The sequence below is a fragment of the Miscanthus floridulus genome, chromosome 8 (genome assembly GCF_019320115.1).
Source record: "Miscanthus floridulus cultivar M001 chromosome 8, ASM1932011v1, whole genome shotgun sequence".
Classification (NCBI taxonomy): Eukaryota; Viridiplantae; Streptophyta; class Magnoliopsida; order Poales; family Poaceae; genus Miscanthus; species Miscanthus floridulus.
The window spans coordinates 213744175-213771352 of record NC_089587.1 but is presented as its reverse complement, the minus strand read 5'-3'; the positions used below and the strand labels follow the sequence as shown (position 1 = coordinate 213771352).

The window sequence follows — 27178 nt, the reverse complement described above, 5'->3', positions numbered from 1 at the left end:
TTAGTACGCTCCTACGAAGGATGCTAGTACTACGTGCGGTAGATGCACCTCCTGGCCCAGGCCCTCCAAACCATCCCCATTACATGGCCGTTTGCCGTGTGGGGGCTCGACATGGTCGGGCCTCTGTAGAAGGCCCCCGGGGGCTACACCCATCTGCTGGTAGCAATCGATAAGTTCTCCAAATGGATTGAGGCTCACCCGATCAATCAAATCAAATCCTAGCAAGCGGTGCTATTCTTCACTGACATCATCCATAGGTTCAGGGTTCCGAACACCATCATCACCAACAATGGGACACAGTTCACCGGCCAAAAATTCCTGACATTCTACGATGACCACCACATCCGTGTGGCCTGGTCGGCCATAGGACACCCAAGGACGAACGGCCAGGTAGAATGTGCCAACGACATGATCCTACAAGGCCTCAAGCCAAGAATTTACAACTAGTTGAAAAAGTTTGGCAAGAAATGGCTCGCCAAACTCCCGTCGGTCATCTGGAGCCTGAGGAACACTCCAAGCCGAGCCACGGGGTTCACACCTTTCTTCCTGGTCTATGGAGCTGAGGCTGTCCTCCCCACTGACTTGGAATATGGTTCCCCAAGGATACAGGCCTACAATGAGCAAAGCAGCCGCACCACCCACGAAGACGCCCTCGACCAACTAGAGGAAGCCCGAGATGTGGTGCTACTACATTCAGCCAAGTACCAGCAAGCCCTACAGCACTATCAGGCCCAGCACATTCGAGGCCGAGACCTAAAGGTAGGCGACCTAGTGTTGAGGCTAAGGCAGAGCAACAAGGGCCGCCACAAGCTGACCCCGCCGTGGGAAGGACCATACATCGTTGCCCAAGTGCTCAAGCCTGGGACCTACAAGCTAGCCAACAAGAAGGGCGAAACTCTCAACAACGCTTGGAACATAGAACAGCTATGTCACATTTACCCTTAAATTTCCAAGCATTGTATACATTGTTTCTCGAAATACAATTAAGAAGCGTTCTTTAGTTGTTTCAATTCCTCGAGAAACCCCCCGAGCCACATCATGGGCCTCAATAGTATGATAACATCACAAGGGAGGCACGGCTCTGCTTCTGCAGAACCGAGCCTCCCTCAGGGGCTAGATGGGGGATTCCCCCATAAGTCCCACGCACCATTTTTTAGTCATTTTCAAAAAAATTCCTACGCCAAACTCGCTAGCACACTGATGAATCGGTTGTAAAAAACCCCAAGGACCGAAAAGTCTGTTCCAGGGACAGAAGGTCGGTAGAGTCGTGAGATGGCCTATGCCCCCGGGCTATGGCACTCCCTCACCACCTTTCGCCCAAGGGGCGGCTTAGGTTCCAAGGAGGTTTTTTGCAAAAGACATCTGATTAGAGACAACAGAGGGCAGAGGCTCGGAAATACAAGAAAAACAATTAAGAAGCACGATTACTTTAAAAAAAGGCCTCGATGGCCACAAGCGTCATGATACAAAGTTAATCCCTAGTTTATTTACATGGCCTCTTAGGCCCAGGTCAAGGCTCAAGGCCTCCAGCATCGGTGAACGATGGGGGAAGGACCACCCCCTCTTAGAACAGCTTGGCTAGAGTCGTGCTAGGGCCCTCCACCGCCTCCATCAGCTTCGCGACCGCCTCGTCAGCCTCCTCATCATCGTTGGGCAGGACGTAGCCATCGCTGATGGCCTAAAGGTCAACGCTAATGTAGTGCAAAGCGATGATGGCCAACACGCACTTGACGCCCGTATGCAGCGCCCCTCGAAGTCGCTCGCCCACTTGGCCGCTCAACACAATCAGGCAGCTCTCGAGAGAGCTTCTTGACTGGACCCCTCAACTTCTAGGGCCTCGCAGGTGGAATAGGCAGTGCTCTTCAGCGCATCATGCTCCCCAATCTCAGTTTCAAGCACCACCTACACTGCGGTGGAGGCCTCAGCTGCCTAGGTGACCTCCTTCTCCAGCTCTGCGCCAAACGCAATAGAATGAGGTTGAGCGCAAAAGAATACAAGGCAGAATAGGGGTGGAAGTCTACAGAACTCACCCTTAGCCTTCTGCCCACAGCGTCGGGCCTCGACCTGAGAGGCCTCGGCTTTCCCCTTCCAATGCTGGGCCTTGACCCGAGATGCCTCGGCCTTCTCCTTCAGGCGCTAGGCCCCAACCTGAGCAGCCTCGACCGCCCTAGAAGCCTCTCTCCCCAGCTCAGTGTTACACCATGGAATTAGGGAGCGAACACAAGAAAAGTGAATAAAACAAGGGGAATAGGACTCACCCTCAGCCTTTCCCCTCTAGACCATAGCCTCGGTCTGGGAGGCCTCAGCCACCGTAAGCGCCTCATCCAAGGCGCATTTCGTCAGCTGGTGCGCACTCTGCTCCACCCCTAGCTACCTAGCAAGGACCTTGCCCGAGGCTGTGGCTTCTCTAGCCTAGGACCTAAAGGCATCCCGCCCACCGGCCACGCGGGTCAGCTCCTCCTCCAACTCCTTAACCCACGCCGCCAGAGGGGTGACCTGCTCCTAGGCCATGGCTGCATCGACCTTTGCATCTGCACAATGAAGGCAGAGGTCCTCCACCTCCATGCTCCGCACCGCCAGAAGTTTGTTGGCACCGGCAAGCAGGCCCTTCTGCCACTAGAGCTAGTCCCAGACGTCCCTCTCCCGCTGGAGAAAGACTGACTTCCTGAGGGACCAAGTCTCAAGCTCCTGGGTAAGCAGAATAGTGGTCATTCACTACAAGAAAACTCGGAAAAAAACAACACCGCATGAGAAAAGAAAGCGCGAACCTAGGTGACTCCGGGCAGATCATCGGCCACCACAGACAGCGCCGTCCGTAGTGACCGCTCCACCAGCTAGCGGTTTTGGTCGAAGGTGTCCTAGCGCCCACCCTCGGTCGTGTCCTCAAGGGCGAACAGAGGCTCCCCATAGGATCATCCTGGCTCTGCCACAGGACACGTGGGTGATCCCACCCGTGGGGCTCGGGTCGTACCCACACGAGGGCCGAGCTTCCCTCACCCGGGGTCGGAACTGGTTATTCCATGGTGCCGGTCACCTCGGCGTCGACCGCCTCCTTCACCCAGGAAGTATCGTTGGAGGAGATTGGATGGACCTCCACCTCCCGGGCGCTCTCCCGCAATAATGGCGAGCCTTGAACCAAGGGTGCCACCGAGGCCTTCGTCGCCTTCATCTCCACTTCCGGGGCCAACGGCCTTGCTGTGATCACATTGGCCTTGGTGGTCCTAGGGGCTCCGGCCTCCACCATCGTGGCCTCAGTGGTCATGGGGGCTCTGGCGCCCGCTGCTGTGGCCTTGGTGGTCCTAGGCGCCCCGGCCTCCATCGCCTTGGCCACGGAGACCCTGGGGGCCTCAACCTCGGTGGCCTCGGCAACTGAGGGCACCTCGGCCCCATCCAACTCATAGGCCTCGCCCTTGTGGGGCAGAGGCGCTCCCTCCCCCATCTGTGTCAGGGCTACCTCGGCAGCCCCTCCTTGGGTGGCCGGCTCCTTCGGGTCAGCCCTCACCGACGCCGCGCCATGTTGTATGGTGGCTTGTGCCTCTGCCGCCCAGTGGGTGGTGGAGTTGGGGTTCACCTTGAGCGCTTTAAGGGGCACCAAGGTAGGCGCCTCCATAGGTCGCTTCTGGCTAAGGACAAAACACTTATAGGGTCAGCACGAGATAAAAGAACGAACGAAAAACATTGCGGCTCCAATAAAAATACGCTTACCTCGAGCGGGGCTGCAATCGCTTCGGCACGACAACCCTCGTCTACAAAGGCGGTGGTGACGGCAGAGGCACGGCCTCCGTATCCATCGGTGCTGGCCGGTCCTCGACGGACCTCGGTGCCCACTCGGTCCTCTACAGGGGCAGTTGCATCGCCCCCGCCGCCACCCGCTCCACCACTGCCGTCGAGCCCACAGGGCTGACAGCACGCTTGCCCAATGCACGCTCCTCGGGCATGTCAGCCTCGGCCCCGAGGTAGGCAATCTCCGACCTCGGGGCAGCTCCTCCTCCTCCTAGGAGCGCCGGGCTGCTTGCCGACGCCCCGGGCACCGTCTCCTCAATGTCAGGGAGATGGTCCAGGGGACCCCGCCCCATCTCGCCCTCGTCATCTCCGTCCGAGGCATCCATCGATAGCGATGGCGACAGGGACTCCTCCAATGGGGGACCGTCCTTCCTTTGCTGCTAGCGGCACTTATCTAGTTCCTCACGCGCAAGGATCTTCTTCGTGCGCTTCGCCACCTTGGCGTCCTTCTGCCTTTTCTGTGCCTCGGCATGCGCCTGGTTCACTGCCCGCCGCCTCACATCCTCGGGAATGGGCGGCGGGGAGGCTCGCATGTCCCTCATCCTCTGCGAGAACGGTGAACATGGATAAGAGAATAAGAAACAATGAGAAATGGGGAGGCCTCGGGGGCTGCAGTGGCACATGACTTACCAGCAAGAGGAACCCCCACGACGGGCGCATCACGAAGGGGGTCAGGCCATTGCCCCTCAACTTCGCCTCCACCGTCTCCCTCACCCAGTGAAGAATTTCCTCATTGGAAAGGGCGGAGGCAGACATCCAGATGCCCTCGATTGGCTCATTCGGCCTCATCTTGAACAGGCGCTGCTACCGAGCCATTAGCGGCAGCACCCTCCGGTGGTGGAAGGCAGCCACGACCACAGCCGTAGTAAGGCCACGGTCTCGCAGCCTCTCTAGCCCCTCCAGGAGCGGCTACAGCTTGGGCTAATCCTCCCTTGGGATGCCATACTTCCACCTCTCCGGGCAGCTCCCCATGATCCGCTCGGTGTAGGGGGGACATCCACCCTCGTCATTGCAAAGATAGAACCAGCTCATGTATCATTGATGATTGGTTGACACGAGCTAGGCCGGTATGTAGAGGTGTTGATGGTCCTGGCGCACTTGGAGAGTGCAACCGCCGGCCCTCACCGCCTTCCTCATGCCCGACATACCCATCGGCTTGGTGGTGTGCCTCGCACGGAAGAGGTGGAGCCACAGCTCCCAATGGGGAGCAATCCCTAGATACCCCTCGTAGACAGCAACGAAGATGGCCGCCTGCTCGATGGAATTGGGGTTGAAGTTGTGGAGCTCCACGCCATAGTAGTGTGGGAGCGCCTACATGAACCGGTCCACCAGAAGGCCGAGGCCGCGCTCATGAAAAGACACAAAGCTCATGACATAACCGTTGTGAGGCCTCAGCTCTGGCTCACCCGACGAAGCGATCCACTCCGGCCTATTGGGGTTGGTAACCGGACGAAGAAGTCCGCCGTCGATGAGCGACTGAAGCATCTCCACGGTGACATTAGATGGACCCCAAGGGTTCGCCTCGATGACAACAATGTCGCCGGCCATGAGTATGGTGGAGGGTTCGACTACGGTGGTGAGTCCCTCTCTCCTTCTCTCTCTCCGCCTTGCCTCTCTCCCTTCTTCCTCCTGGGGCTCTCTGCTCTAGCGATGGCTCAAAGACGGCAAAGCTAATGTGGGCAAGGTAAGGAGGGGAGGGGCGAGGCTCGCTGCGTATTTATGTAGGATGAAGGCGAAATAGACGGGTGACGAAATCGGGGAAGTTTCCCTTAGATCCGGCGTGGTTAATCCCGATCCAATTTTACCGCCCACATGCCCACCTTTTCCTCATTAATCGTGGGAATAGTTACATCCCATCCACTGACACCACATCATGTCCGACCACTACAGCAGTAGGCATCATTCCGCCTCCCCGAGAAAATCACCTCAAAAGGTGCACCAGCCATTATCGAGCCGATGGGGGAAATATCCCCCACCCTATTCCTTTCAGATGAAGGAACTAGGCGCCGAGCTCATTATGGTCCAAGGGTTCGAAGGCTAGGCCCCTAAGGGTTTCGATAGCTGCCCCAGGGCAATAGAGTCAGGGATGACCATGGGCAAGCCCACACGGGGCTGAGGCCTAAGCAAGCGAAACGCTTGGGACGCCCTAAGTTGTGTCCGAGACCGGCAGGGAGGTCTCCGAATGGGATCCCACCGTAGGGAGGCACCAAGCCACCGGGGCCCAGCAAACGACATTGGCACCCACTAGAGAAACCCTCTAGTACTCTTGGAGTGCATCTTTGGACCACTAGCTGACCCCTAGCGAATGGGGCATAGGCCTCCACTCGAACTCACCCAATAACAGCTCACGGGAAATGCCACCGCTCGCGCCCATCGAGGGTAGCGTGGCATATTCCACCCCTCCTTCCGAATAAAAAGGAAGCGCGAGGGTCATACGAAAAGCCAGGAGAACCCCTGATGGCCCTCTTGCTCCATGCAGAGGCTAAGGGGCTCCTCCTGTAGTGTTACCGAGACCTAGCGACCCAGGCTCGCATTCGAGGGGGCTCGGCAAAACAACCCCTCCTTCCGACTGAAAAGGATGCACGAGGGTCGATTCAAAAAGTCAGGGGAACTCCTAACGACCCTCTCGCTCCGTGCAGAGGCTAGGGAGCTCTTCCTGCAGATATGCCAAGACCCCGCGACCTAGGCTCGCACCCAAGGGGGGCTCGGCAAACAAACCCTCATGCGCGAGGGGTGTACAAAAAGCCAGGGGAACTCCTGATCGCCCTCTTGCTCCATGTAGAGGCTCAGGGGCTCTCCCTGCAATTTTGCCGAGACCCAGCGACCTAGGCTCGCACACGAGTGGGCTCAGCAAAAAACCCCTCTATCCGAACGAAAAGGATGTGCGAGGGTCGAACAAAAAAGTCAAGGGGGGCCCTGACCGCCCTCTCGCTCCGTGGGGAGGCTCGGGGGCTCCTCCTGCACCCAAGACAAAGACAAGCGACCCAAGCCCGTACTTGAAAATTCAAGAAAACGTGACAAAGGGCATCGAGCCTGTTATGGTCCAGGGGTTCAAAGGCTGGGCCCCTAAGGGTTTCGACAGCTGCCCTAGGGCAACAGAGTTAAGGACGACTATGGGCAAGCCCATATAGGGCTAAGGCCTGAGCGAGCAAAATGCTTGGGATGCCCTAAGTCGTGTCCGAGACCGGCAGGGAGGTCTCTGAATGGGATCCCACCATAGGGAGGCACTAAGCCACCGGGGCCCAGCGAACGGCCTTGGCACCCACTAGAGAAACCCTCTGGTACTCTTGGAGTGTGTCTCTAGACCGCTAGCCAACCCCTAGCGAATGGGGCATGGGCCTCCACTTGGACTCACCCGATAACAGCTCACCGAAAATGTCACCGCTCGCGCCCACCGAGGGTAGCCTGGCATATTCCACCCCTCCTTCCGAGTGAAAAGGAAGTGCGAGGGTCACACAAAAGGTTAGGAGGACTCCTGATCGCCCCCTCGCTCTGTGAAGAGGCTCGGAGGTTCTTCCTACGATCTTGCCAAGACCCCACGACCCGAACTCGCACTTGTGGGCTCGGCAAAAACGATAACATCCCTCGGTCAACATGAGAAAAAGACCCTAGAGGAATGAATCCACTCCCCTAGGGCCTCGGGGGCTACACCCAACAGGTGCGCTTGCGCGCACCCACCGAGACCTCGAAGTACGAAACACTATTCTACCAGGAGCTACCACAAGTCAAAACCTCAAGAAGAGCGCTCACTCTCTCCCTGAGGCTCGAGGGCTACTATCGGGTACCATAAAACGGGGTACCCCAAGCATATACCAAAAGAATCACTTAAACCCCACCAATAACAGAGCCAAAGGGTATGCCATTTGTTAAACCCTGGCCTCATCCGAGCCTACCACCTCTCCGCCTCGCTCCTGGCCTTGCACGTGAGGTCTCGGTGGCCTGCCAAACCTCCACCTCGCGCAAGGCCTCACACAGAGGTCCTCAATGGGGAACCAATTCTCCATCCCGCATGAGGCCCCGCGTGTAAAGCCTCGGACGAGACGACGGTTCTCCGTCTCGCTCGAAGCTGGCTCGGCAACAACCCGTCGCTTCTAGCTCGACCAGTCTCCCCGACAGCGCATCGCGTCCCATTAATGCATCAACCACTTCTACAATCTCAGCTGGACGATGGCTCGACACTATAGAATGGCCGATGAGACAAGAGGTCGCATCAATGCCATACTGACTAGGACCAGGCACGGCTGGGGTTACCGGCCACTGTGTTCCGGTGCTGTGCCCACGATCAACGCCTGCATCACACTGTGCCACGTAACCCCTGCCCTAGAGACAACACGGCATGGGGAGTCTAGTCCGGGTCATCATAGCCTTGGAATCAGCATACGAGATCAACTGTTCCCTCTGAGCCTCGGTAATCTACATCAGGGTCTCGGCAATCTCGGGATTCACGTCTACCGAGACCCCCATGATGGCTCGGCCTTGGCACCAACTGAGCCTTGGCTTCTCACGCAGTCAACACACAATGACTAGCACATCGACCGCCATGTCTGCTTCAAGGTAACACTGGAGCTCCCACGACGCATAGGATCAGATGTGACCAGCGTGTCGCCCCAGTACTTCAAGGACGAGACCACTCCGTCGTCCACGCCACCACAATAATAGGCTACAGGGCTCGAACATGCTGCCTCCATTCGCACGACGCCATGTAGCTAGCGCATGTGTCACCCTTGTCCTCCCCTTCAACTATAAAAGGGAGGGATCAGGGCCGTTTCTAGGGGGAGACAAATGATTAGGCATATGCCCATGCAATGAACTCATGCATGAACACATAGACAAACGCTCAAGTTTCCCCGCTGTCTAAGATCAACATCTCAAGCGATCCACGCCACTCCACGTAAAGACCTGGGACTAGCTCCCTCTCTCACCCTGCTTGTAACCCCCTACTACGAGCACTTCGATGCAAGGAATACAAGATCGATCTCTCAAACTAGACATAGGGTGCTCATTACCCAAACCAGTATAAGCCTTGTGTCTCTTTGCATCACCATCTAGGATTGGGAACACGCAGTACAAATTTACTAGTTGGTTGAGGGCCCATCGGTCCGAAACATCGACAAATGTCCTTGCACATCTCCTATGCATGAGACATGCTACACCATGGCCGCGCATCACCGACACCCTTTGCTCATCGTGTCATGACGCAGCCCCTGTGCAACACTTGGTCGCACCACCACCACCGTAGTGCTCCCGCGCTCCGATTGACACGGTTCCCACCATGTCTGGCCCTACCGGTCTAGATCGCAAGCCAAGGCCAATGCTCCTTGCGCTGCCTTCACTGACCACTGTGTCTATGTTAGTCCGACCAACTTGTCTGGCTAATCCTCACCGACTTGTAGCCCATCGAACGGTCTAGGCCTCCTGCCTAGAGCATCCGACACCACCAACTGAAGCACCAGTCGTCGCCCTAAGCAGCACCATGACACCCGTTGAGCATGATCCTCGAGTCTCCACCTCTTTCCTCACCTCCTAATATCCTCAAAAACAACCTATAGCTCCGATACCAATTATTATGATATCGACGCCTAACGCAGAAGCAATTGCTTGGATCTACCTAGGCGAGATGCTCATGAGAGATAGCACACATTGTACAAGAGACACGATGTTTGGTAACAAGGTTCAGCTGAAGCCTATGTCCTTGAGGCATGCTTACGGGCGCTCCTCCCCGAAACCACGACATCGGCCGCCCATGGCGATGGCCAAAACCATCGGCACCCCCGTGAGCCTATCACTTTGTGTTTGTGGTAGAACCGTCTAATCTAATACCTCCCAGGAGTATATTTTCCATTAGACACTAAGTACTTAAGGAAGGACACTAAATTACGTGGTTCTATCGAGCACACCCTAAGGGAGAACCCGAAAATCCACATTTTCCATCATGATCACAAATGAGAGAATAAAGCTTACATCATTATTAACCATTTCTTACATCACTTTCCATGTAACATCAGAGTATAATATTTATTGTTTATATTAGCGGAATATGATTATTTTATCAGAGTTATGAACAATTTAATTTAACAACGGAATATAAACATGTGTTCAGAGTTACAGCGGAAATAAATATATATTCATGACATGGTAAAGCATTGATATATAGACTATGACAACAGATTATAAAACTTTCATTTATAAAAACATTTAGTAAGAGTTATAAATAAAGATTGTACTCAGCAAGACTTACCCGACAGGAGGAAAGAAAAAATACTCCAAGGATATGCAAGGCTATCTGGCTTGTGGGTTTATTGCATCTGTAGGTGCATTATAAAACGTGCGTCCTTATATTCAATTTTATTAGCAGTCATCGTTAGTTCATTAACTAACCATTCTATGTAAGCACTTATGCTACTTTTAAGCAGGTGGTAAGCAATTAGAATCATTTTACCATTTTTCATCTTCTAGTTCTTACTACGTTGCTAGACTATAGACAAGTCGTACTGGATCGCCGGTGATTTACGAATAGATGTGCCTAGCTGGGTATCCCGAAACACACACTCCGCTTGTACCCTAGGCATAAGCAGGACCAACCCACCACTCTCCTGTCATGGGGTCTAGGTCCTCGTCCAAACTTGGACTCCAAGTCCCCACTCCTGAGTCCCGGACTCAGTGTGGTGCTTAGACCTCCACCATCCCTGCCTCCAGTCAACTGGTCCGGAAAGAGCTGGAACCCATGATAAGTGAGCAATGAGTCTTCCTACGCCCATACACAAGTATGTGTTCAGGATAATAAGTCTGTGACCTGCCTAGAACCCAATGCAACGGTCGGTCCTTAACCGACCCAAGCGAAACAAATGCAATCCGAGCCTCGCTCGAATGCCCAACCAAGTCCAGATCCAAAGTATCATTCTGCCCGGTCTCCATTTATCATCCATATATATTCTAGATGATAATAATATAGTAACAACAATAATATATTTCCTATCTCTCGCGAGTGATAGGCAATCACTCGACTTCTACCAGAGTCCTATAGCATAGCAATCTACATGATCTTATCATACTAGTAAAACTCATAGGATAAAGATATATATATATATATATATATATATATATATATATATATATATATATATATGCAAGTGGGTTTCATTCAACTCCTTAGACTTAATGCACAAGCATAAATTTAAGTGCAAAATAATAGGGGTTATGCATCGGGGCTTGCCTGGGTAAAATATAACCAAAAGTTAGCATTCCATCTTCGTGACATGATCCCTGGCACCATCTTTTTAGCTACTCCAGTTGATACCATCGATCCACCATCGGTCCTATTATGATATGTATTGATGCAAATGCATAGATGTAAATAATCAACGACAGCCAAAATTTTTAGAATTCCAATCCGGCCTCCAAAAGTACCATTTCTCCAGCAACTCCCGATGACTCCGCGATCCATCGACGTCCCTCCGTCGGCGTCCCCAACAAACTCCTGCTGGCAGTTCGGATCCTCAGCGTCGAACTCGCGATACTCAGCAAATAGAGACAAATAAATATTCACATAAATTCAAATGCGTTCCAAAAATTATGAAACTTTATGATAGGTAGGGTTCAATTTTAGATGAATTTAGGAAGAAGAAGAAGTGACGGAATCAGAGTTAGCATGGCAGAGATATTAATTGTGCAAGGTGGCCACTAATTAATCACGAGGAGAGAAAATGAAACATGATTAGTGGCCACGTGCTACTGCTGGTTTATTAGAAAGGGAAAAAGAATAAACAAATGAATGGAGTGGATTAGTGGCTCATGGCCATAGCTGTTCGTGAGGGGAGCTGTGGCCTTGGCTTTGTTGTGGTGCACTTCTATGGGCCTAGAGAGAGAAGAGAGTGGAGGAGCTAGCTGCTGCTATTGGTCAAGGAACAAGCAGAGAGGGAGGGGGGAAATACAGGTACATTCATGCTCCTCATGCTCGTCCACCAAGGCAGCTCTCTGGAGCTTCGGCATCCAGTGATTTTGACCACGACTTCCAAATCCAAGGGCATAGGGAGGTAGAGGGGAGGTAGGGGATGTATGGGGACTATCTACCTCGGTCTATTGCAGCTCAAGGAAGGAGATCGATGGGGCACACTTCTCTCTATGCACGAATAGAGGAGGAAGGAGAAGTGCGAGGAGTGGGTGGCTGCAGAGCTGAGCGGCTCAGTGTGGTTGGCATGGTAGCTACGGCCATCTCGGTCATAGGTACAGGCGATAGCGGTCTAGGGTGGTGGCAGTTGTGGCTTGGCGTGGATGATGGCATGGCTCGAGCATGCTCATGCACACCTATGAGGGACTGGGCGATGGGTGGGAGGCACGGCACGACGACATCGGTGCGCCAACACGGCAGCGGAGCTGTGGACTGTGGTAGCACAAGAGAGCCACGCGCCATCATGTTGTTCTCGGTGCCAGCGCCTACAATCGAACCCTCCTTGGCGCCACTGCCGCAGCGGCCAAAGCCTGAGAACATGCCGGACGCGTAAAAGAGAAAGGGAGGGAGATTAAGCAGTACGCGGCAGGCTCCGATCGGTGGTGGCAAGCAAGCCTGTGTACATGGCGATGGGGCCGACAACATGGCGTGTCGCGAATAAATCGGACGATTGATTCCGAGTAGGGGGACGCACCACCGTCGTCTAGCAGTCAGGATAGTAGCGAGGTGACTTATCACCCCAGGAGCCAGAATTGACGACCACTACGCGACGATTGCGAAGCGACACGGATGCACGATGGGGTAGATGGATCAAGAGGCGAGGAATGCGCCACGACCACCAATGGCGATGTCATAGTGGCGGCAAGACCCTACGTGCAGCGCACATCTTGATGTGGCTAGCCAGCATGAGATCAGGACGCGGTGTGGAATATGATGGGGTGCTTGCCGACGTGTGGCCGTAGCACGCGCGCTAGCTCGCAAAGGACTGGTCAGCCAGGGACAAAACCGAACACGAATTATAAAGAGACGCAAAAACCACAGGTTAGCTCGCTAAGATCCAACCAAAATGCACTACCCTAGAGTTGACACTACCACCTCCCCAATAAAGCAACCCATATGACCAGAAGATGACCAGCAAGAAGGTAAGAGAGGCGCCAAGATAGGCTTGTCGCGTAGAACGCCGGTTCACGGACAGAGCGCCACTAACATGGTTAACATGATCTAAGCATGATTGGGAAATTTTTACAAGAGCATCGTGACTTCTAGACCAACCACAACCTACACCGTGTTCAAGTACACATCTTGATGCAACCAGTTGTGCAAAAACATAGATATATTGCTTAACCAGTTTTGTTGGAATTTAAATGCCAAAATGGCATTGTCTACAATTCTTTTCCGACTTAAAAGGAATTCAAGGTTCCAGTTAGAACTGACACTCCCAAGCACTTTTGGTTGAAGTTTTAAATAGTCTAAGCCTCGTCAATCTCAACTAAACAACATGTCATGACCTAGCTCATACTTTGCGCTAACTCATAGAAATAAACTTCTAGGAATTATTTAACCCGTTTGTTCAATACAATTCGCCAAAGATCGATACTTTTAACATAAACTCAAGTTCCAACCGATTCCCAACGAGCTCTCATTCTAAATTTCGGGTTTGATCCCCAAGCTATAAGATTTACTATTAAACAACTTCCACTCACTAAAACAAAAGTTGCATTCTCATTTAGTAAATTTGTACTTCAAATTTTTATTTAAGTACCAATTACATGTTATATTTTTATTTTTGCTTATAAAAATTGTTTTTCATGCTTAATCAAACAAACAAGCGCTATTTATTTGCTATCAGGCATTTTTAAGCACTTTCTTCATACTTTTCTAAAACAAGCCCTAAACAACTTTTGTCCACAAGATTATTTAAAAGTTGTTAAGCACCGAGACAAGTTGACTAGCGACACTTAATTATTTGTTTTATTCACAAAAGCAAGTCACACAAGATTGGTTTATAATTTCATGTGTGCTTTAAACTTTTAAACCTGAAAACTCATTTTGCTAATTTCTCCTTAGGCATTAACCTAGATGCTAAGCAAGCTCATAAAATTAGAGGTGTTACACTGTTGCATCTCACTCTCGTGAATGAGTGGGTTACAAGTACAACCCCATCCTCCTTTTATAGAGGGGTCGTGTTACAAGAGCCAATACCTAGCTCACCTAATCCTATACTACTAATTATAACATAAGTTCACTGTAACCCCAATTAGTATAAAGGATTAAGTCCACTTTTGGCCCCTCAACTATTGTGTTGGTCTAATTTTAACCCTCAACTACAAAACCGTCTAGTACTGATACCCCAACTGTCAAAACCGTTCACTTTTAGCACCTAGATGGGGACAAGGCTGTTTTGACCTATCGTTGAGCGGTTTTGACATGTGGGGCCCATGCGTCACCCACTCATTCCCTCCCTCTCCTTCCTCCAACTCAGCAAAGTTCATTCCCGTGGAGGCAAGCCTATGTGCCCTCTCACCCACCTCCTCCATGTTGAGTAGCACCACACTGCCCACCGACACGTACACCACGGAGCATGGTGCCTGCGCGTCCAGCCACTCCACGCAGTCATACTCACTAGTGCTCGCGCTGGCCATGCGCCACTCATGGCCGGACCTCACCGCCGGCGAGCCTCCTTTCGGGCAGGATTGGCCACGAAGACATGGCAGAGATTCGAGTCCGATCCATGGGAGAGGAAGCGGTCACGGCCACAGCCGCCATGGTAGGGAAGAGGAAGCCGGCCATGACCATAGCCAAGGGCCTCCTGGTGACCTTCTCCTCGCTCTCCAGCGTAGGCATGAAGCTGGCCATGTTCGCAGGCGTGTCGGCCAGCGGCGATAGCGTGCTAGTGGGCCAAGGCCGCATCCAGTTCGACTTTATGGATGACGAGGACCTCGGCCCTGACCTGGATGACCTCATGCGACAACTCGCCAAGGATGGCTCATCGGCATTCACGAGGCTTCTCGAGCGGCAGGCGGGCACCGGTAGGCCCATGTCGTGCGTGGCCTGGTGGAGTTCCCGCATGAGGATGACCTAGACGCGCGGTTCACGCTACCGAGCCTGCCTGAGATGTCCACCGCCGACGTGCCACCATTCCTGCTCTTGTCCAACTCTTGCAACTCGATTGGACAATTAGCTAGCTAGCTACTGAACTGTGAGCACGCCATGGGCAACCACAAGAAGCCGCTCCAGTTCCTACGGTAGGACGACGACTACTACGGCGACGACACATCGTGTTCCACCCACCGGTGACTCCGACCACGAGCGCGAGCACTGCGGCGGCGCCGTATGCCTCGTCCCTGTGGACGTAGCTCCCAGGTCTCGGCGCCAGCCCCCTATGGCAACACCGCAGAGGACGCGACGACCAAGCAGTGGATGGGGCTCCTTGGCTCGCTCGTTAAGGAGGACGGCAGACACATCTACTCGCTGGCAGCAGTGGGGGATCTGCTGTACACAGGCACGGACTCATGGAACGTGCGCGTGTGGTGGGATCGCCGCGAGCTGGGCGAGTTCTGCTTCGGCAGTGGTCTAGTGAAGGAAATCATGGTGGCAGCCGACGGCTGCATCTACATAGGGCACTAGGACAGGAAGGTGCACATGTGGCGGAGCGCGACGGCGGATGAGGGCCCCAGGCCCGCTGTGCAGCACCACCATGTGGGGTCGCTGTCGTGGTTCTGGGACGTGCTGCGGAGCTCCCTCCTCCCGCAGTGCACCCTAATGGCTCTACTTTTCCTGGGCACACCGGGTGCGGAGGGGCGTCTGCTTTGCCGCCGCCATAGGCTTCCTGGTCCTAGGAACCGATTTCGGGGTCATCGGGGGCTCCCGATTCGTAGCGCCGGCAGCCGTGTCGATGTCCCGCATGAACTGGTTGGCCTGCACGATCTCTAGCACGGTCTTGCCGAGCAACATCGCCGGCAGCGACATTCACCGCCACTGTGAGCCCTCTCTGCCGCCGCCGTCGAACTTGCCATTGGGGGACCTCTTCTGTGCCGATGCGGCGCCCCTCATCCTGCGTCGCGGCAAGAGTCAGAGTTAGAGACAGAGAATTCCTAGGAATATAGGACCGAATCGACCGAATTCGGACGTGGAGCAGAACAAGAACACTTGCCTAACGGTCTCCTGCTTGCATCGGAGGCTGGTGCGGAGGTACCCGCGCGTGTTGCGCGGGCTGAGGCTGACGCTTTGGAGCTCAGATCGAACCGCAGAAACGAATGGGGGGTGGACGGAGGTAGGCGAGGCAGCACCTGGCGAAGCGTGTTGTTATCTAGAGCGTGGACACCCACTGCTCGTGCTCGGCATTGTAGAGCTCCATGTCCTTGGCCTTGGCCTCCAGCTCCGTTAGGTACGCCTTCAACCAGTTCTGCTCCTTGTCCCCCGCGGTGCGGCCGCGCTTCTTCCCGGCTCCCGAGGCTGCACCCCCTGCTTGCCGTCCTCCTTGGGGCGCTCGTCCGCGCTCATGCCCGACGAGGCCGACGCCGATGCGCCGCCCATCTCCGGCACCCGCCGTATCTCCTCGTCGCTCTCCACCCCTGCAGTGGCATGCGCGCAGCGGCAACCCGGGCGCCTGCTGCAGGGGCAGAGGCGGCTGCGGCGGGGACGGAGGAGGAGGAAGGACCGTCGCCGTCGTCGGCGGAGGTAGAGGCGGCGGAGGTGGCTGACCGTCGCCTTGCCAAAGAGCTTGAACCCCGTGGCGTCGGCGTCCGGGAGGTGGCTGGCCATGGCTCAGGGTGGAGGTCGGAGCGGGAGGCGGGGCTCGGGGTGGGCAGAGGACGCCGGCCGGCGCCGGGTTTTATACACAGGTTTTATCCCTCCCGTGCGTGCGTCTACGTGGCAGGAACTCCAGTGCGCTGGGTCAAAACCAGGTACACGTCGGCACGAAATAGCTACAACCGTGTCTAGGTGTTAAGAGTGAACGGTTTTCAAACTTGAGGTTCCTGAACGAGACGGTTTTGTAGTTTGGGGTCAAAATTAGACCAACAAGATAGTTAAGAGGTCAAAAGTGGACTTAATCCTAGTATAAATAAATATTCGATACATTTCTCACACAACCGCAGCAAGCGCAAGCTTAAACGAGCAGACTAATAAGGCTATTTTTTCTAAGAAAGTTTTGTAGCATTTTATCAAAAAAAAAGAATACAATGAAACATAGATGAATTATTCCTCTCAATGCATAGTTTTATTATTTTGTTTTGTAGACATTTAGGCGTCCTTTGAGACATATGATTATCAAAACTTAGGAATATGAAAAACACAGGAATAGAATAGGAATGCATGTGTAAATAGCTGAATTTAAAACATAGGATTTTTGGAGAAAGAGTCGTTTGGATGAGGTAGAGGAAAAAAATAAAAGAATCTTGCAAAGGAAATAATTATCACATCTGTTAATTATCATTTGAAAAAAAAACACATAATTTATACATTTGATGATGGAAAAGCATTGATCAAAGTTGGGCTGCCTACGTTATACAGTAGCATCAGCAAAGCCAAATTGCCTCTGTCCTACGCGACATGAAAAAAACAATGAGGTCCGACCGGATGTTTCTTTCCTACAATTTTCCAGTGGAATCAGTCCCATAGGAAACATTCCTCCATTTCTCCTATGCACAAATCCTTCATGCCAAAGGGATGAACAGTATTTCCTATAGGTTCTGGAGTCCTTCATTTTTCCTCCAAATTTTCTTCAATCCAAAGGGGGTCTTACTACTATAACACGTCATGAGTTGATGACCGAGACAAAAAAGAGTTTCATCCTCGTGAAACTTATTCCTTCTGTCTCTTCTTAAAAATGTTAACATGTCATAAAAACGCTTATGCGATAGCCTATTAAATACGAATAAAACTCTAATCAAACTCCCACTGAGATTAGCCTAATAGAGAAATTGGTGTCTGCGAGAAAGATTTATGACAGATATAAATGTTGTTGATGGTCCCTACATTTGTAAATAGGGATCATAGAGCTGATGGAACCTGTGATATTCACTTAAAGCCAGTCTTGTGCGAGTTTTATCTCATTGTTTCCAAGTCTCATATGTGTTAACCATGTAGACAAGTTTCATCGCCATGAAACTCATTTCATCTCATTAAATTTTTATCATATCTCACTTCATTAATACTATATCACGTCAGCTTATTAAGCTCATGAAACTCATGAAATTTCTATTGAGATCGACCTAAATGGGCTCTGGACCGATATCAACGCGCTGTGCAAAATTTCCATTTTTTTTTTTTTTGAAATCTACAAAATTTCCATTCCTTTTACATCAACTTGATTCAATCCCAAAATTTATCCGGAAAGTCCTTGTCTTTGAGCCAGGCCCATAGTGCTCTTTATTAAAAATTCCATTCTTTTGTTGTCACGAAGATTGGACCGCGCCAAAACAGAAATGGACGAGGCCGTCAATCCCATTTGATTGGGCTTGAATAATTTGTTGAGCGCAAAATAAGCCGACGTACGTTGCTCCCAAACTGAGGATGGGCCGCGTACAGATGGACTGCCGTTCCCTTGCCTTGTGAGTCGTGACGTTCACACCATCGTACGACACGCGTAATCAGTGGTTCCTAGAGCTAGACACAAGTTCAGATTTCAGAAGCAGAACTTGAGTGCGGCTCCTCGTCCTAAAGGAAATCAAAGCAAGCAAGGAAATGAAGCGTGAAAACATAGGTTCTAACAAAGTAACAATGAATGTAATTCGCAAAATAAAAAGTAACAATGAGGTTTATGGTACTGCTAAAAGTGATTGTCATTTAGCACCAGCTAGATATGCTTGTCTCGTTATTAGACTGCTCCAAATGTCACGTACCTTAGTATTAACTCGATCCAAAATGAAGAATTGTTTTTAAGACTGTGTATCAACTCGATGTATTATGTTTGAAAATTTGAATAAATCTTCTTTTTTTTAAAAAAAATACCTTGGAACAATATGAATATATAAGACGATCCTGCTTTCCTCTCATCCTCTCCCTCTAATAAAGCAACTAGCGGTCCGCATCACTCCAGTACAAATTGGAAGCAGGTGTGCAGCTTGAAATGGTGTGGCTATTCACTGAGGCCTACTAGGCCCTGTTTAGATCTGCCATTATACCTTGTAGCCAAGTTTACCAAAGGGTACTAATCATTACCACCTACTTCCCCGGTCCCTAAATGTCAGTTGTTTTTCCTTCTGGGGAAGCAACTTTGACTAAATATATATTAAAAAATATTAATATTTATAATATATAATTAGTATCATTGAATAAATCTTCTTTATTAAAAAAATACCTTGGAACAATATGAATATATAAGACGATCCTGCTTTCTCAGACTGGGCATTCGGTTTAAACCGAAAATTTGGTTTGGTTTGTTCGGTTTTAGTAAACTTCGGTTTCCAGCAATGAACACCCGATCGGTTATTCCAAAAATACAAAACCGATGAGTTCGGTTTCAGTTTCCTAATTCGGCTTTTCGGTTTAAACCGAGATGGCCGAAGTCTTCCTGCTAACCTGCTCCGCTCCTCGTTGATCTCACTCGAAGTCGCTCCTGCCGCCGCCGCCGACAACGTGCAGCTCCTCTCCCTGCTCGCCGCGCCGCTCGCCAGCTCCGGCACTCGCAGCCGCCACTCGCTCGCTCCGGCACAGGGCGCTCGTAGCCGCTACACGCCCACTTCGGCACTGGGCGCTCACAGCCGTTGTAGCACCTGCGCAGCTCGGTGCTCCACTCGGGCGCTCGCAGCTCGTCGCCGAGTCACACCCAGCCGCCCATGTCGCTCCCCGCTCGCGTGGCCGTCGCGTCGCCACCGCTCTTTCCCGATAGGGTTTGGGGCAAGTTCGCTCCTGGCCACTCGCCCGCTCGAGTGTCTGTCTCGTCGCGTCATCTCATGTGGGGGCGGGGCCGAAGCGGTGGTCTGGTGGAGTGGCCGAGTGGGCCTGCTAATTGGGCCGAGGTGGGCTGCTGAGAGGACGGGGAGAGGGACACAGGCTGCTGAGAGGCAAGAGTTGACGAATGTTTGGTGTTCTCGGTTTACGGTTCGGTTTTACATAGGAACCGAACACTGAGCCGATGACCGATGTTTCTAAAACCAAAAACCGAAGCCGAACCGAAAAAACAAACTACCGACTATTCGGTTCGGTTCGGTTCGGTGTTCGGTTTTCAGTGAAAAAGCGCCCAGGGTGACTGCTTTCCTCTCATCCTCTCCCTCTAATAAAGCAACTAGCGGTCCGCATCACTCCAGTACAAATTGGAAGCAGGTGTGCAGCTTGAAATGATGTGGCTATTCACTGAGGCCTACTAGGCCCTGTTTAGATCTGCCATTATACCTTGTAGCCAAGTTTACCAAAGGGTACTAATCATTACCACCTACTTCCCCGGTCCCTAAATGTCAGTTGTTTTTCCTTCCCGGGAAACAACTTTGACTAAATATATATTAAAAAATATTAATATTTATGATACATAATTAGTATCATTGAATAAATCTTCTTTATTAAAAAAATACCTTGGAACAATATGAATATATAAGACGATCCTGCTTTCTCAGACTGGGCATTCGGTTTAAACCGAAAATTTGGTTTGGTTTGTTCGGTTTTAGTAAACTTCGGTTTCCAGCAATGAACACCCGATCGGTTATTCCAAAAATACAAAACTGATGAGTTCGGTTTCAGTTTCCTAATTCGGCTTTTCGGTTTAAACCGAGATGGCCGAAGTCTTCCTGCTGACCTGCTCCGCTCCTTGTTGATCTCACTCGAAGTCGCTCCTGCCGCCGCCGCCGCCAACGTGCAGCTCCTCTCCCTGCTCGCCGCACCGCTCGCCAGCTCCGGCACTCGCAGCCGCCACTCGCTCGCTCCGGCACAGGGCGCTCGTAGCCGCTACACGCCCACTTCGGCACTGGGCGCTCGCAGCCGCTGTAGCACCCGCGCAGCTCGGTGCTCCACTCGGGCGCTCGCAGCTCGTCGCCGAGTCACACCCAGCCGCCCATGTCGCTCCCCGCTCGCGTGGCCGTCGCGTCGCCACCGCTCTCTCCCGATAGGGTTTGGGGCAAGTTCGCTCCTGGCCACTCGCCCGCTCGAGTGTCTGTCTCGTCGCGTCATCTCACGTGGGGGCGGGGCCGAAGCGGTGGTCTGGTGGAGTGGCCGAGTGGGCCTGCTAATTGGGCCGAGGTGGGCTGCTGAGAGGACGGGGAGAGGGACACAGGCTGCTGAGAGGCAAGAGTTGACGAATGTTTGGTGTTCTCGGTTTACGGTTCGGTTTTACATAGGAACCGAACACCGAGCCGATGACCGATGTTTCTAAAACCAAAAACCGAAGCCGAACCGAAAAAACAAACTACCGACTATTCGGTTCGGTTTCGGTTCGGTTCGGTTCGGTGTTCGGTAAAAAAGCGCCCAGGTGACTGCTTTCCTCTCATCCTCTCCCTCTAATAAAGCAACTAGCGGTCCGCATCACTCCAGTACAAATTGGAAGCAGGTGTGCAGCTTGAAATGATGTGGCTATTCACTGAGGCCTACTAGGCCCTGTTTAGATCTGCCATTATTCCTTGTAGCCAAGTTTACCAAAGGTACTAATCATTACCATCTTTTCCCTCCGTCCCCAAATGTTAGTTGTTTTTATTTCCCGAAAAACAACTTTAACTAAATATATATTAAAAAATATTAATATTTATGATACATAATTAGTATTATTGGATAGATATTTGAATTTAGTTTTTTAATAAATTTATTTGGAGATAGAAATATTATACGTATTTCCTATAAATTGAGTCAAAGTTATCGGTACGTAAATCGTGGTGACAAACATTAAGGGACAGAGGGAATAGTAAGGCCCTCAATGAAATGTAGAAATTTTTCTCGTTTTTTATGTTTTTTATAAAAATAAACTGATTCCTGTGATATTTCTATTATATTCCTGTAAAATTTTTGCATTCCAAAAATGTCCTAATAAATGGTTTTAGATTTTTTTTTTCCTTTGCTAATTCTTAGTCAGTTTTCCTTCTAGTGACGAATCGACGACCGCTACCCGCTAGGGACACCACCCACGTGACCTTATCACTTCTCAGATCTCCTTTATTTTACTCCGAGTGGAAAGCCCAATTCCAAAATGCCGGCCGCCCGGCCCCATGGAGCTCAGCCTGCTGTACAGCCATCCCTGTCACGGGTAACCTGCTCAGCCACGGCGCTTTCGGAGCTCAGTGCCTCAGCCATCAGTCACGCACACCAACCTCCTGCTGTCCTGCATCCAAGAACAAGAACAGCACGTCCGGATCATCTGCGACCGCGAGCACTCGCTCCAACCGTCGCCTCGCCGATCGGTGCAGCTCCAGGCGAAGCGGCGATGAGCTCCGGAAAGGCGCAGCAGCAGCCGCACGCCGTGCTCATCCCGCAGCCGGCGCAGGGCCACGTCACGCCGATGCTGCACCTCGCCAAGGCGTTGCACGCCAGGGGGTTCCGCGTCACCTACGTCAACTCCGAGTACAACCACCGCCGCCTGCTCCGGTCCCGCGGCCAGGACTCCCTCGCCGGCACCGACGGCTTCCGCTTCGAGGCCGTCCCCGACGGCCTGCCGCAGTCCGACAACGACGACGTCACGCAGGACATCGCCGCGCTCTGCCTGTCCACCACCGAGCACAGCGCCGCGCCGTTCAGGGATCTACTGGCGAGGCTGAACGCCACGCCCGGCAGCCCGCCGGTGAGCTGCGTCATAGCTGACGGCGTGATGAGCTTCGCGCAGAGGGTCGCCGAGGAGATGGGGATCCTGGCCTTGGTTTTCTGGACCACCAGTGCGTGCGGCTTCATGGGGTACCTCCACTTCGCAGAGCTCATCAGACGAGGCTACGTACCACTGAAAGGTACATCAGATTCAGACAAGAATTACATCGAGTTGAGCTCGGATCTGATCTGAAACCAATAATTTGCCAAAATTAACTAGCCGCACACCGAGGGCTGCAATGTGACGTCTTTGTTCTTGTTGTGCACTCCGCTTAGACGAAAGTGACCTGACGAACGGGTACCTGGACACCGCGATCGACTGGATCCCCGGCATGCCGGGCATCCGTCTGAAGGACATCCCCAGCTTCATCAGGACGACGGACCGGGACGACGTGATGCTTAACTTCGACGGCGGCGAGGCGCAGAACGCGCGCAAGGCCCGCGGGGTCATCCTCAACACGTACGACGCACTGGAGCAGGACGTGGTGGACGCGCTGCGCCACGAGTTCCCGCGCGTGTACACCGTCGGCCCGCTCGCCACGTTCGCGAACGCCGCGCGAGGAGGCGGACTGGACGCGATCGGCGGGAACCTCTGGAAGGAGGACACGAGCTGCCTCCGGTGGCTGGACACGCAGCGGCCGGGCTCGGTGGTGTACGTCAACTTCGGCAGCATCACGGTGATGACCGCCGCTCAGCTCGCCGAGTTCGCCTGGGGCCTGGTGGGCTGCGGCTGGCCGTTCCTGTGGGTCATCAGGCCGGACCTCGTCTCCGGCGAGAACGCTATGCTGCCGGAGGGGTTCGTCACGGACACCAAAGAGAGGGGAATCCTGGCGAGCTGGTGCCCGCAAGAGATGGTGCTCTCGCACCCGTCCGTCGGCCTATTTCTGACGCACTGCGGTTGGAACTCGACGCTGGAGAGCATATGCGCCGGCGTGCCGATGCTCTGCTGGCCGTTCTTCGCTGAGCAACCAACGAACTGCCGGTACGTGTGTGACAAATGGGGGATCGGGATGGAGATCGACAATGATGTGAGGAGGCAGGAGGTGGCGCGGCTCGTGCGCGAGGCGATGGATGGAGAGACGGGGAAGGCGATGAGAGTGAAGTCGATATTGTGGAAGGAGAAAGCTCGACAAGCAGTGAACGAAGGTGGATCCTCTGGGAAAAACTTGGACCGACTGGCCGAGTTCCTGCTCGCAGGGAATGATGTCCCTAGCTGAATTTACATAAAAAATGCTTCGTGCTGATTTTTAGCTTCTCCTAAAATTTCTTTTTATATTGGGTGTTATTTTTATTTCAAATGGATTTTTTTTTTTATGTCTCGACCCAACTATCTCCAATAGTAATGGAGCCACGGAAACAAAAAGACAAAAGTCTATTTAACCCCAACTATTAGCGGTTTTTTTTGTTGACGTGGTACATATTACGTGGTGTGGTGCTGACACGACGGTGAGTCAACAAATAGTAAGAAAAATCTACGTAACCTCCCATATAATAATTTTGGCTGCATATCCCTCTTAACTATAAAACTCCACATTATAGCACTTAAACCGTCTAATAATATTTAAATCCCACCGTATGGTTTTGTAGGGTTGTTTGACACTGTATCTTGCCGCAATGGCCAGAATTTTCATGCTTGTCCCATAGCCTGATGAGCAGCACACAACCTTCAGGGATCACCTATGGATTTGTTTGGTTAATGTCTACCTTTGCACAGCCAAGGTTAGTTAAAAGTGTGGGAGCTAAAAAAAACTGTGGCCAATAAATTTGGTACTATACTTATGGCAAAGTTTAACATTAAAATGAGTCTATGATACGTAGGGCGTATATATAGTGTAGTTAAGAAAGTTTGGCACACATAGTCCAGAGTCCTATAGTTGTTCCTAGCGAGGAGATGAATTTATATGCTGTTTTTTAGAAAGGAAATAAACTTGTATGAAATCCGTTTGTATGTATTATATACAAGGAAAAAAATGCAAAGGCGGAGCCTGGACGTATGGGCCGAACAAATTTGATCATCCACTACTGCACCAAATGAGCCCAATACTCTTCAGGATGGGATTTCCTCCTTATCGGCCAATCTCAGCACTTTTGGTCCCGTTGCCACCTTCTCCTGTACGATGTTAAATCTCCATCACTACCTGCAAAAATAACAATTGTCAGTTACAGTTACAATCTCCCCCGCATCTCGCTCACTGGTAAACTAATGCAGAAGTATAAGGCTAGTGGAGATGATCAGTGTCGCCAAAATAACCGCGTGGTGTTTTGTGGGTAGCATAGTTCATTTGTCCCTCTAATTAATTATGTCGCACGCCATTCGTGTTCCCTAGTTGTTGACCTATTGTGGACAGTGCACCAATAGCAGTTTGTACTCTCCCACACCCCTAGTGATACAGACTCCATGGATGTTGGCCCCTCCAGGATTCTCGCTGGTCGACGCCGGCACATGGCTGCCGATTGCCGTGGACCGTGTCTGCTCCAATCAAGGCCCAGCGGCGCCGGAATAATAAAACCCAGCCGGCGCTGTAAGCATCAGCGACTGCTTCGTCGCGGCTCCCCGAGTCACGTATCGGCGCGACGGCACCAATGCCCATGCGCGTGTTGCTCTCTATCCGGCACTATCTGACGAATTCTGGTAGCCTAGTTACGTGATGCATTGGAGGAGCAGAGGTGTAATGACCTCACAAAAAAACATGAGGTGGTGAACGATGATCCAAAGAGCCGTATCGATTGCGTCGTCTCCTTGACCACAAGCGCCTTGGCTTTTCTCCCAGTTTCAGTCTGCTGCGCTGGAGATGTCCGTCCCACCCACGATATATACTACTAAAATATCCCCACATGCCGGAACTGATTCATGGTGACCATCGCCACACCTTCGTCCATCATCTGCGGTAACACACGGCGGCGTCATTCAACAAGGCAAAACCTCGATGGGCTCCAACGCGCGCCCCCACGCGGTGCTCATCCCGTACCCGGCGCAGGGCCACGTCACGCCGCTGCTGCAGCTCGCCAAGGTGCTGCACTCGAGGGGCTTCTTCGTCACCTACGTCAACACCGAGTACAACCACCGCCGCCTGCTCCGGTCCCGTGGCGCGGACGCGCTGGATGGCCTCGACGACTTCCGGTTCGAGACCATCCCGGACGGCCTGCCTCCGTCCGGCAACGACGACGACGTCACGCAGGACATCCCCACGCTCTGCGAGTCGCTTCTCCGGAACGGCGCCGCGCCGTTTAGGGACCTCCTGACGAGGCTCAACGGCATGCCCGGCGGGCCGCCGGTCACCTGCGTCGTACTGGACAACTTCATGAGCTTCGCGCAGAGGGTGGCCAACGAGATGGGCATCCTCGCCGTCGTGTTCTGCACCATGAGCGCGTGTGGCTTCATGGGGTACCTCCACTACAAGGAGCTCATGGACAGAGGCTACGTGCCACTCAAAGGTACGGTACGGCCACCCTCATGCGTTGCTATATGCAACATGCTCACATGTGTGTATGTACTGCAGATGAGAGCTACCTGACCAACGGGTACCTGGACACGGTGCTCGACTGGGTGCCCGGGATGCCGGGCATCCGTCTGCGAGACATGCCCAGCTTCATCCGCACGACGGACCCGGACGACTTCATGGTGCACTTCGACAGCAACGAGGCCCAGAACGCGCACCGCTCGCAGGGGATGATCATCAACACGTTCGACGCGCTGGAGCAGGACGTCGTCGACGCGCTGCGCCGCATCTTCCCTCGCGTGTACACCATCGGCCCGCTCCTCACGTTCGCCGGCACCATGGCCCATCCCGACGCGGCTGCGATCTGCGGCAGCCTCTGGAAGGAGGACCTGAGCTGCCTCCAGTGGCTGGACGCCCGGGGAGGGGACGGCTCGGTCGTGTACGTCAACTTCGGCAGCATCACGGTCATGACGCCGGCTCAGCTCGCCGAGTTCGCGTGGGGCCTGGCGCGCTGCGGCAGGCCGTTCCTGTGGGTCATCAGGCCGGACCTCGTCACCGGCGACAAGGCTATGCTGCCGGAGGAGTTCTACGCTGAGACGAGAGATAGAGGGCTCTTCCTCAGCTGGTGCCCGCAGGAACAGGTCCTGTCGCATCCGTCCACCGGGCTGTTCCTGACGCACTCTGGGTGGAACTCGACGCTGGAGAGCATACGCGCCGGCGTGCCGATGATCTGCTGGCCGTTCTTCTCCGAGCAGATGACCTAACTGCCGATATGCCTGCACCAACTGGGAAATTGGACTGGAGATTGACAACAATGTCACGAGGGCGGAGGTGGCACGGCTCATAAAAGAAGCCATGGACGGTGACAAAGGCAAAGACATGAAGGCCAAAGCAACAATGTGGAAGGAGAAGGCCGTGGCGGCAACAGATGGCGGCGGGGCCTCGAGCGTCAACATTGATCGTTTGGTCGAATTACTGCTTGAAGGAAATGTTCCTGCAGCTGCAAGCTAATAATATGAACAGTACATGCATGCGAATTCCAAAGTTTAATGTTACCAGTAAATTTGTACTATTATGTAAGTATAAGTAATTTCTTTCTTTGATGACGGTCGGTTTCACAGTAGAAAATATGGTGTCGCATGAACATGTCAATTCCAGAATTCAGAGTGAAGATGCAAGCTTGCTTGTCAGTATTCTCAGGTAAGCCTGTAGTTTCACCTGTCATACTAAAGAACGAACAGCGAATCATTTATAATAGAACAGAAGTAGAAATTGGTGCCGTTGCTCG

At 52.5% G+C, this 27178-nt stretch overlaps 1 protein-coding gene and 1 pseudogene across 1 annotated transcript; both read left to right on the top strand.

Annotated features, from left to right (window-relative positions):
- Nucleotides 1–21820: 21820 nt before the first annotated feature.
- On the top strand, nt 21821–23820 carry LOC136474885 (7-deoxyloganetin glucosyltransferase-like). The gene is made up of 2 exons (XM_066472461.1): nt 21821–22590; nt 22727–23820. Exons 1-2 carry the CDS (start codon nt 21843–21845, stop codon nt 23665–23667), a joined length of 1689 nt encoding a protein of 562 aa, XP_066328558.1. The 5' UTR covers nt 21821–21842; the 3' UTR covers nt 23668–23820.
- Nucleotides 23821–25099: 1279 nt separating this feature from the next.
- LOC136478112 (7-deoxyloganetin glucosyltransferase-like) lies at nt 25100–27040 on the top strand (annotated as a pseudogene).
- The last annotated feature ends 138 nt before the right edge of the window (nt 27041–27178 follow it).